Source organism: Microtus oregoni, unplaced genomic scaffold (genome assembly GCF_018167655.1).
Source record: "Microtus oregoni isolate MIOR12 unplaced genomic scaffold, Mior012 000020F_ref0000438, whole genome shotgun sequence".
Lineage (NCBI taxonomy): Eukaryota > Metazoa > Chordata > Mammalia > Rodentia > Cricetidae > Microtus > Microtus oregoni.
The window spans coordinates 5,453,279-5,464,932 of NW_024543079.1; the positions used below are offsets into that span (position 1 = coordinate 5,453,279).

General features: G+C 50.5%; 2 protein-coding genes across 3 annotated transcripts; one reads left to right on the forward strand and one right to left on the reverse strand.

The window, feature by feature from the left end:
• The first annotated feature begins 608 nt into the window (after positions 1–608).
• On the forward strand, positions 609–3,594 carry Spint3 (serine peptidase inhibitor, Kunitz type 3). Its single transcript, XM_041670700.1, has 2 exons — positions 609–684; positions 3,404–3,594. The coding sequence occupies exons 1-2, from the start codon at positions 609–611 to the stop codon at positions 3,592–3,594; spliced, it is 267 nt and encodes an 88-aa protein (XP_041526634.1).
• Positions 3,595–5,265: 1,671 nt separating this feature from the next.
• On the reverse strand, positions 5,266–10,355 carry Wfdc2 (WAP four-disulfide core domain 2). Of its 2 annotated transcripts, none has more exons than XM_041670933.1 (4): positions 10,257–10,355; positions 8,886–9,002; positions 8,135–8,281; positions 5,266–5,429 (listed from the first exon to the last, which is right to left on the reverse strand). In XM_041670933.1, exons 1-3 carry the CDS (start codon positions 10,333–10,335, stop codon positions 8,136–8,138), a joined length of 342 nt encoding a protein of 113 aa, XP_041526867.1. In that variant the 5' UTR covers positions 10,336–10,355; the 3' UTR covers positions 5,266–5,429; position 8,135. The 2 variants fall into 2 exon arrangements, with proteins under 2 accessions (XP_041526867.1, XP_041526868.1); XM_041670934.1 differs by lacking the exon at positions 8,886–9,002 and adding an exon at positions 9,640–9,783 and having other exon boundaries at positions 10,257–10,335.
• Between the last annotated feature and the right edge of the window lie 1,299 nt (positions 10,356–11,654).

Consider the following 11,654-nt stretch of genomic DNA (forward strand, 5'->3'; position numbering starts at 1 on the left):
ACCCCCACCCCAATCAGCTGTGTCACAGGGTGACTGGTGGCATTACGGCAGGAGTACATTTGAAAAGAAGAGACCATATGTCGGACAGGACATTAGAGAAACTCAGGCTTGTCCTTTCCGAGGATTTATTTTCCTTTTGATGACGTATGTGTATGCGGAGAGGGTCGTTCACAGTGTATAGGTGCCCACTGAGGCCACACGCATTGGATTCTCTTGGAGCCGGAGTTACAGGAAATGTGAGCCGCCCAGCTTGGATGTTAGGACCCCAAGTCAGGTCCTGTGTAAACATCAGGGACAAGCAGTGTGTGCGGTGTATTTTGTGTGGTGCCTGGAAATGCGAGGGCACAACGCTGGTAGTAACTGCGGCCCCATTCCTGTTGAAGGAGCTTCAGGACCGACATGGTAGCACATCGGCTTCGGAGTTCAGATCAGATAAGTCCTGGAGGAAAGAGAGGCTGTGCTTTGCCGGGACTCTCTGTTCTGGCAGCAGCCAGCCCTGGCGCGGCAGCAGTTAGAGGTTAGCGAGCAGGACAGAGTCAGCTCCTCCTCCTAGGCTCTTCTCTCCTTGAATAAGATAGCTCCAGACTGCGCAACTGCCGGCAGACACCATGCGGCTCCAGGCCTCCTTCTCGGTTTTCCTAATCCTCGCCTTCTGCCAAGAGCTTTGCTCAGAACCAAGTAAAGGTTGGTATGAAATGGGGGCCTCAACGTAGACCAGGAACCGAGTAGGGACCCTGCAGGACAGAGTCTGTTTCTCAACCAGCGGGATAGGGAGCCAGTTCAGGTCTGGCAGACGCAATCAGGTATTTGCTGTGTGCCAGGCACCATCCTAGGAGCTGGAGTTACAGTCACCAGCCAAAGACACTGGAGGGGGGCGAGGATGGGGGCGAGGATGGGTGGGGGGAGACACACAGCATATGTCATAGCATAACAGACAGTGAAGGAGCCATTGGAAGAGGAAAGTTTGGGCCTGTGATGGCCAAAGGGAGACCAAGAAGGGGAGGTATATGCTCAACTTTGATGTGTCCTCTTGACAGAGTCAGGCTCCTTCCTGGGCCACTATCTCTATGGTGGTTTAAAGTCAGCAGGTGGATGGGGGGGAGGGGCATGAATGTGATGTATTCAGACCTTCTTGTAAATAGGAGGATTCCCTTTACAAACATTCAGAGCTGGAATATAGCTCAGTGGTGGTGGTGGGGTGGAACAGTTATTAGCATGTAGGAGCCCTGGGTCCCCCCAAGTCAGTAGCATCAGGAGTCAGGTGCTGGTCCTACTACCTACAAAAATCTATGCCTCAAGGGTGTTGTCTGGTCTCTCAGAATGTCAGGGTTTTTTTCCTCTAGAAGATAAGAACAACGGTTGAGTTTAATTCACACACATACACACACACACACACACACACACAGAGAGAGAGAGAGAGAGAGAGAGAGAGAGAAGGGGGATCACCTCTATTACACACAAAAATAAATAAAGTGATTCCTTCTTGGTTTTAACAGAACCAGTGAAGAGGGAAAGCAGACTAGGAACATTTTAAAACAAGGGGGACTCCACTTCCTCTTGAGTCACCTGGGGTCAAGGAGGACATTACTGTGACCAGGATGTCACACGCTATGCAAACATGCCAACTTGCCCCGCCTCCCCAATCCATTTCCATCTTGACTGGATAACTATTTTGTTCTTGTACCTAGCACCAGTCTTACAAGGCATAGACATAGAGAACCTGAACCTCTCCCCTGCTTAGGCTGCTGCCAAATTCCACCCAAAGTGTTCATCCACCCCTTCACCCTACGGTAAAGGAGACAGGTTAAGAACCTGAATCGTGCTGGCTTTGTGTCTTGATCCTCCCACTTCCTGGCATTAGAACAGATGCTCCATCTCTCTGACTGTAGTGTCTTCATGTAGCATGGTAAGCCACGATAGTTAGAGTGACCAGAGAGGCAGGTTAGCAGTGGAGCTCTGGCCTGGCACACACGAGGCCCTCTGAATCTTCCACTCACCCCAAAGTTACTAGGAAGGGTAATTACAGAGACTGAGAAGACAAATCTTTCTGTAAAGCATTCTCCTTGAAAGCCTAAAGTCCTGCATTTGATCTCCAACACCTACGTCAAAAGAAAAGGAAAGGAGAGGGTCAGTTGCAGGGCATGCTGTGATCCCAGAGCTCGGGAGGCAGAGTGCTCACTGCCCAGCCAGCCTTGCCTATTCGGTGAACCCCAGCCTAGTGAGGAACTATGACTCAAAAAAATCCCCATAAAACAACACCTAAGTTGTCCTTTGGCCTCTACAACACATATGAACACACACACACATGCACGCATACACACATATACCCCCTCACACACGTGAATGCACATATAAAACAGTAATTGCAAAACACATCTCACATAGTAAAAAATACAAAGAAACTTGTAGCATGAGGAGCTCATGGTTATTGTGGCTTTGTTGGGTGTTTGCTGAGACCTCAGAGGCATTCCTGCACCAGGAACTAGGGCTACAGAGTTAGTATGCAAGGTTTGTGTTGCTAGGTCTTGTTGCTTAGGAAGAGGATGCTTAGGGGGCAGTTCACCGTTATCCAGTGATTGGTTTTTGTTTTTTTTTTTTTTGTTGTTTTTTTTTTAGTTGTTGGACTTCTCCGTGCTTCTTATTGGCTGTTTTTGTTTGGTTTTGTTCCCTATTTTTGTTGCTGTATTTTGTTGAGATGGGTCTCCTTATACAGCTCTGCCTGGCCTGGAGCTCTCTATGTAGACCAGGCTGGCCTTCAACCCATAGAGATCCCCCTGCCTCTGCCTTTCCTGAATGCTGGAATTAAAGGTGTGTTTCACTCCCACCCCCAGCCCTCATTAGTTCTCTTTAACCTCTCAATTAGCCCCAAGATGTGAAAATTACAGTCCAGCTTATGGTCAAGAAACTCAATGTAGAAGAGACAGGTCCTGCATCCAGGGTTATCAGCTAGAAAACGACTGTGTCAGACTTGAAACCCTGCTCTCAGACTCAAGGCTCCCCTTTCCCTGCAGTCTGTCCATTCTGGAACAGACTATGAGATAGAAGGCAGACACCTGCAGGGTCTGACCGCAGCAAATCAAATCTGAGGGGGCAAAGGAGATCCAGGGCTCAGCTCCTTGGCGTCACCCACAACCAGCTGGAGACTTGGAGATGTGACATCTCTGCAGCCTCATGCAGTCGTGGGTGGCAGGGCTTATGTCGAAATCCCAGGCAAGGGAGGTTTCACTGCTTGCAGAAATGCAAACCTTGGCTTCTGTTGAGATGGAGAAGTTCGGGTGGGAAGAAGTAGCTGTCATGGATGGCCTTAGCCTTGCACCTTGTGGCCGTGGAAGCCTCAAGCAGAGGGGAGAGAAGCAAGGGGTGGTGATGGATTCGGCCCCCTTAACCACTCTTCTTCTTCAAGTATTCAGAAAGCCCTTACCAGAGCTATGCAAACTTCCTATGGAAAGGGGTGAGTGTCAAACCATGCAACTGCGATGGCACTATAACATCAAATCTGGCAAGTGTGTGCGGTTTAGCTACGGAGGCTGTGGAGGCAACGAAAACAACTTTCTGACCAGAAATCAGTGCCGCTTAGCCTGCAGACGTTCCTGATTTATCAAGCCTGTACAGCTCTCCATGAAGTCAAGCTCCCTATGGGGTCCCCTAAGGCTTTTCGTGTGTGAATAAAAAAAAAAAATGCATTCCTCTAAATACATTTCCCTAAAGTTAATTCTGTCTCAGAAACTGCACAAATGTTGGCATCCTGCTTAAAAATCTTTCCTTGTACTACTGAGAACTCAAGAACAATGGCAATGTGTTTCTGATCCTACTGCACGCACTGGCTTTGTGGGAGCCTAGGCAGTTTGGATGCTCAACTTACTAGACCTGGATGGAGGTGGGAGTTCCTTGGACTTCCCACAGGACAGGAAACCCTGATTGCTTTTCAGGCTGGGGGGGGGGACTCAATTGGGGAAGGGGGAGGGAAATGGGAGGCGGTGGCGGGGAAGAGACAGAAATCTTTAATAAATAAATAAATTAAATAAAAAAATTTTAAATTAAAAAAAATAAATAAAACTATATTCCCTAAAAAAAAAAATCTTTCCTTGTAAAATACAAGTCCATTGGGAAAATTTAGAAGTGCCACTCAGAACTTGGTATGGATTGCTGTTCCACCCACCTGACGATAAAGACTCAGAGTTGGAACTAAAAGGGCCTATACTGGGCTAAGGAAATGACCATGATGTAAGAGATGTTTGTACCGAGCTCCACACTAAGCAGAAACAGGAAGAAATAGCAAATGGAGAGGGGAAAAAAACCTGAAGATTTTAAGGCCACTTCTAATTTTAAATTTAAAATTAATTAATTTTAATTTTAAAAATAGCAAGTTTTTACCTCCTGCTAAAGCTAAGTCATGTCTTTCTGTCATGTGGGAAGAGGACAGACAAACCCTGGCCCTAGGTCCTCTGGTTTTCCTTAAGCAACAATTATTACTCTCTGAAAGGAGAGGAGGAAAACGAGCCTGTCTGATCTGTCATTTCAAGGTTAGATGAGACACAAAGCTAGGCAAGGGCTTCTTTTTAAACCACACGGGTAGGGGGAGGGCAGAGAGATGGCTCAGTGGGTAAGGGTGTTTGCCACCAAGCCTGACCACATGAATACGATCCCTGGAACCCACCTGATGGAAGGAGAGAGCCAATTCCCTTTCTGAACTTGATGCTTATGGCATTTAGCTAGACTGGCTGTCCAGAAAGATCTGGGAATTAACCTGTCTCCAACTTCATCCCCACCCCAGTGGTAGGGTAAAGGCATAATGTTGCACTTGACCTTTTATAAATGGGTGCGAGGATCTGAATCCAGGCCCTCAGACTTGTGCCGTTTACTGACGGCCTGCTCAGCAGACCCCCAGACTGTCACGAACTTCTCCGAGGACTCTGAGCAGCCAGGAAGCCTCCCTGAGCATGTCTCCCAGCATTGGCTGGCAGAGAGACACGCAGCACACCCAGGGTTAAATATGAGTGACTTCCGAGGTGTTTCTCCACCCCTAAGAGGCCCTGTTGGCTCCAGGATCCTTGGAGAATAAGCAACTTCACAGGATTGGTGCAAGGATTCACCAGAGAAGTGCTAGCACCCCAGAGACATACCTGAATCCTTGTTCACGACTTCAGAACTAATCTTTCCCTGGATTTTGAGCCTGGATGACCCAGTTGTCCCATACTCTCTCACCAACCTAAACCAAGTCAGGGGAAACAGGCAGAGTGGAGAGAGCAGGTGTTATGACGTCTCCATTGCTGGAAGGGAGCTCTTTATTGGTTAGAAAAGGGAGATACTTTTGCAGGTCCAGGAAGAAACACAAAGACCAGAGAGAAGGGAGGCCCCGGGAATGACGCCAGATGCACGGCCAGGCAGAAGCATTCTCATCCCATTCCTCAGGCTGGTGGTGACTGCGGCTGAAGGAAGAAAACCATGACATCATCAACACTAATATCTGTCACACTAAACACAAGTGTCAGCAGTTTAAATCCTGACCTAGCTTCCTCTTTCCTCCATCACACTGCATACACAGCAATGCACCGCCTTCTTGGGAGCTCTTCCTGCATCTTCCAGCAGGTTCTAGACCCATCTCTTATACTTCAAATCACACTTGTTCTAGGACCTCCTTGGGTAAGCCATGATCCCAGTTGATCACTGTGGCCTCTCTGGAGACCCAGAAACATTTATCTCCCTCAAATCTTCCTTCTACCACCAAAAAGTCCCACCATGTCTTCATTCCTTAGATCGACTTGAGCTGAACTGGCTGAATAGGTGACATTTATCCACAGTCTGTAAGGAAAATAACTATGGTTGGGGAACAAAAGAAGCTAGTAAGGGTCAGAGCAGAAATCTGAACCTGGTCTTCCTGCTTGCAATGCCCACCATGCAGTTGACATTCAAGGAGAACACTGGCATCATAGCACAGTTCAGAGTCCTAGGAAGACCACAGCTCCCTCCTAACCTCTGAAAAGCCTACTTTGAAATAACAAGCATGAGACATTGGACACATTCCCCGTCTCTGGCTTTGGTTATCTCTGTGTATACTAATGGATTCCCCCCAGCGATCTGTGATTGCACCCAATGGCTTGTCCAAGTTCTTGCTCATCATGGCTTCCTCTGCCTTGAACAGCATCCCACCCTGCATCTCACCAAACCATGAATCACGGCCTCATCCTTTTGTGCCACCTCAAGGTCAGCCCCTGGGAAGCGTTCTCCAACTGCTCCTACTCCATCCTCCCTCAAGCCTGGGTGGCATTTCCTCATCTGTTTCCCACAGCAGTCAGTGGTCACTGAGTAATGGCACAGGCTATGTCATCAATTCTTCCGTCTCAATCACTGCACTGCAAGCTGGAGGGAGTGGTCTCCTTTCTGTCAATCATTGCACTGCAAGCTGGAGGGAGTGGTCTCCTTTCCGTCCCAGAACCTCAAACAGGTCAACCAAGTCTCTGTCTCAGTTTCTCCCCTTTTAACACTTACTGTGTGACATGATGCTATATTGGTGTTTTGTGTTAGGTGTGTGTGTGTGTGTGTGTTCTGCATGTATCTATGTGTACCTTGTGTGTGAAATGCCCTTGGATGCCAGAAGAGGGCACCAGGTTCCCTGGAACTGGGGTTATAGCTGGTCGTCACCAGAAACCAAGTGTTCTCCACTGAGTCACCGCTTAGCCCCAACTGAATAGTATTTTGTTTTTAGTCATATACAAAGGGAAGTGACTCCCCAAACTTCTCCTTTCAGGGCCTGAAGCACTAAAGGTACTGAATTTAGTCCTGGCTTGCTCAGAGTAAATGCTTAACCCATCTCAGACACAACTGATAAATGCAACCGAAGTTAATGACCTCAGCTGCCTTTGCCCACAGAGAGGAGCCTTTGGAGTAAACAGAGATCGTCTCCTCTGTGTCCCGCTCACCTTCTTAACCCCACTGGCCATTCACTCTTCCCCTGCCCGCCCCCAACATCATCCTCTCCCCTAGGACACAGCTACATCTTTCCAGTTCCTGACTTACCAAAGTTCCTCTTAAACAAAAGGGAAGTTCATCACACATCAGCAAACCCCACCATTCTTCTTCGTGAAGTGGTGAACTGGCCACCTCTGTCCCCTGCCTCCCTCCTGGTTAGGCTTACCTGCCGTGTCCATTCACAGGTGAGTCTATGAATCTTTTCCTGCCCTCTGCGTTCTAGCCACATCACGGCATAATACAGGAGGGCCCTTTCCAAATATCAGGGCAAGTCTCTTTCTGAAGACACACCTCTGGGTCAAGACAATGGCCTCTAAGGCCCTCAGATCGTCTGTCCCAGACCTTTTGGCCTTCCTTCTTATTTCGACCCAGCCTTTGGGTTCTTCCTTAAATGCCCCAGTGATGTTTTTGCCTTCTGTTGGGAGCAGTGAGACCCCAGATCCTGAATTTCTTGTTTTCCCCTGATCTGAGTGCCTACAGCTGCTCTGAGCATGAGACCTTCAGGAGTTCCTGATGGCAGGAGAGTGGTTTCTGGTGGGTTTGGCTGGGGTGTGGCTATCTCTATATAATCTGCCCCTGAACACAATAAAGGGGGCATTCTTGGGGAATTCAAGGATGACCCACGTTGCTGTCTCTCTGTCTGTGTGTGTCTGTGTATTTTAACCTCCAGACCCTTGCCCGAAGCTTGCGAACTGGGTAATAGCGCACCGAGCGCAGACACGGGGGCGCGGTGCGCGGCAGCCTTCATATTGCTGCTACCTCTGCCTGGACACGCTCATGTCCCTTCTCTCGTTTCACACCTCCTTAGTGAAATCTTCACCCACTGTCTCGTGTAAAAGTTACAGTAATGTCCCTTGTCTCTCCTCCCCCAAGAACACTTCCCTCCTGTTCTCTTTGTCCCCTGCCATGTACCTCCCTGTGACAAACTACAAAATCAGCTTGTTTATCTCTTTCCTCACACACTAGACAAGAAAACCCATCCCCCAGCCTCTGTGTCTGATTCGTTTGTTCACACATCATCCACGCACTGTAGATGAATATTAGCTGAGATATCTATGGACAGATTGATTATCACTGTGTTTTCCGAGGTCTTCCTTTGCAACTTGCTATAAGGAAGTACCCCATACTTGGGCATCTCTGAACCAGCTCTCCTGCTCCCACCTACCTCAGAGTTTGGGTGTGGCACAAGTCATCTTCCCACAGCCGTTGCGGCAGCATTTCATGTTGCCAGGACACTGGCTATCCACCTGGCACTGGTCCTCACAGATGCCGAGCTTGGGGAAGTCCACGCTGGGGCAGGAGCCCTGCTTTTCTGGGTAGGCAAAGGAGTAAGGGGGTTAAGCTGGAGGATCCAGGTAGACAATCAGCAAAGCGTGGTTGAACACTGCCCTGAAGTTGGATCAACTAGCTCTGCCTACCTGAGTTGATTGTGGGAACCTGAGTTGCTCTCAGGGGTCCTGGACCCCTATTCCTGCTCTCAGAGGGATTTGAAATCACAGAACCTCAACCTGAGTCACACAGCTCTGCCATTTTCTACCCTTGTGACTGAGGGCCCAAATCTCCCAGAGCCCCCATCTTTATATGTCACATGGGATCACTGTCACTACACTGTGGGGTTCTTATAAAAGCAGTTATCGCCCACACACATCACCCTGAAAAATCAAATTTCTTGATAACAATAAGTAATTCCCTCCACTTTCCACCGTACTGCTTTCTTTGCCTTAGGACTCCTAAGTATAAACACTCCCAGCATCTGCTGCGTCCCTGGGGAACATAGTAAAGGCAAAATAGGGGGTAGGGGTGGTGGCCACGATCAAGACCAGCAACTACAAACCTTCGTGTTCCCCTCTTGTCCCCACCCCCACCTCCTAGCCTCAGATTTTCTCTCTTGGAAATGAGAAGCTTAGATTCCATACCAAGGACACCTTCGTCCATGGCCACAGCAGGTGTCGTGGTGGGGGCTTGACCTCCCTCTGATGGAAAAGTAGGGTTGACGGATGAAGAAGTATCCCAGAGCTCTTCCTCAGCCAGTCCTAAGGGTGGAGATGGTTTTAAAGATAAAGGAGGGAAAGCCAGAAAGTGTCAAAGAAAGAAACGGAACCTCTGCCAGCCACAGGATGGCGGTGTGACTTTGTGCAAGAATGTTTCTTTGGGCCGCTCACTTCCACAGACTAGGGTGTGGCAAAGTTCTTTCCCGCCCTCAGGGAGAAATCTGAGGAGTCTAGTCGGGCCAGACTGTGGAAGGTCCTGAGGGAGGGACTCCAGAGGCAAGAGGTCCCCAGGGCTCGGGTCCCAGGCCTGATGCCACCTAAGGATTGCACACAGTCTCCAGCCAAGGAAGCCACCGCGCCCGGGTCCCGGAACAAAGTCTCGCTGTGCGTGCCCGGAAGCCCGTCATGCACCAGAGAATCGAGCCCAACCAGGAATGGGGGGACCTCCCCCCTAGGCCGCACCTCAGTGACGCCCTTGTCCCCCTCCCCCGCCCCTGCCCGCATCCACCCAAGGCCGGACAAGGGAGGGCACAGGTGGATCAGGTTTCCACCGCTTCAACCTTCCAGGGGGTGGGGGTCCCTGGGTCCGGGGTGCCCTTCCTTCCCGAGCTGTGAGCTCCCCGCCTCTCGCAGCACTTGACTGCCCCGCCTTGTCCCTGCCAGGTCACTGAGGGGTTACCATTAGGCAGGGAACAGATAAAGCTGCAGCCGGCCTGGCAGCACTTGAGGCTGCCGAGGCACTGGCTGTCCGAGGAGCACTCCGCCACACACCCAGTACTCTCTTGGAGCTGGGGGCACACACCCGGTTTCTCTGTTCCCGCATCTGGGGATGGGGAGAGCAGAGAACTGTCCGGGAGAACCGAGCCCAGCCCACCAGGATAGTCATCCCCCTGCTCCAAGATCCTCACATTTCAACCCCACGAACTTCTAATTCTCTGGACCCAGAGGTACTCCTAACACCCCAGAGGAGCCCATTCCCGGGCCAGGGGTCTCTAATACTTGGGGGCTCCTTGTTGCTTGGCTTCAGAACCCCAGTCCCCTGGGGACTTGAGCCAGCTTCGGTCATCCCGGGAGCTTCCCGCTCCGCTGGGTCCCCGCCTACAGCTAAGGGGGAGCCTCCGCCCCTCTAACTTGCAGCGTTCAGGGGTCTCCCCACAGCCAGTATATTGAACCCAACTCTTCAAGAATCACTAACTGTAGGCCCCAGGGTTCCCAAAATTTAAATTTTCTTTGACCTCCCCACTTTTGCCCCCCAGAGCCCCTACTTCTGGGCACCGCACTCCTGGCTGCACTTACCTGCGCCTGGGAGGGGGGTGGACAGCAGCAGCCCCAGAAGAAGGCCTGCAGCCGGCAAGCACAGGCGACAGGCAGGCATGGTGCAGGTGTGAGCTGCAGCCTGGGTGGAGGGGATTTAACCGCTCGCGCCGGGGGCGGGGCCGAGCGAGGGGTGCAGGAGGCGGGTAGGAAGCACAGCGGGCAGCGCGGGCGCCCTGCCACCTCCTGCCATTTCACAATCCCCCGGGATCAGGTGTCATTCTTGGCTCTGGTGGGAACCAGGAACCGAGACAGCTTCCGAGCCAGTTGTAGCCGGACACTTGTCCACCCCTCCCTCTCTTCCTACCTTTCCGAAGCCTGAGGGCAAGGCCGGGCAGCCGGAGCAGAGGGCCCAGGCCCAGGTCTTCTGAACTCATTTTTTAAAGAGTCTGGGGTCCTCCCTGGAACGACTGGAGTCCAGGAATATGGAAGAAAGGGCAAGGCTGCAGGGAGGCAACAGATGCTGGGGATTAAGTGCTGAGACTTGGGGTCAGATGGATCAGAATGCAGAGTCCTGTTCAGGGATTAGTAGAAGGCTAGTCAATGGGCGTAGTTAACGAGGGAGCCCATCTGACCTGCAGGTAACAGGCCCACGAAGGAGAAACACCCGTACAATACCCAGCCCTTTCAGACGCATTTCTGCTTCTTCCTCCCACACTCCGTTAGGGCGGAATGGGGACCTCAGTCTCATGGTATCTTTTTCTCTATGTATTTATTTATTTATTTGTTTGTTTGTTATGTATGCAATATTCTGTCTGTATGGCCAGAAGAGGGCACCAGACCCCATTATAGATGGTTGTGAGCCACCATGTGGTTGCTGGAAATTGAACTCAGGACCTTTGGAAGAGCAGGCAATGCTCTTAACCTCTGAGCCATCTCTCCAGCCCCGTACCTTTTTCTCTTATGACTAGAGAGTTATACCTGTCAACTGCCTGTGAGACACAGGCCAGACATTCAGAGATTTGACCCCAACCTAAGTCCCCAACCAAAGCCGTTCAGGCAAGATTTTGAATACACATCTCTTCCTCCAGGCTATGTTTCCTCCCTTTCATCATAAGCATTTGCTGGGCGCCTACTGTATGACACATTCAGAGGGAGGGTGCAGATGACAGGCACCTTTAAGGCAGGCAAATCTTAGCTGTGCCAACTGGGCATGTGCAGGAGTGGAGATTCCCTAAGACTCTCTCCGTATGGATCTGTATGTGTCTCCATAATAAATTCCTCCCCCTGCCTTGCCTTCCTTTGTTGCCGAGAGCATCACTTTGGAGTTTACTCCCTTCTTCTCCTGGCCTCTGCAGGAAACAAATGGTTCTCCTATCTTTTATGTCTCGGATGGATTTACTTTAGCTCTGCACCCACTGACGTGTGAACCACTGTATT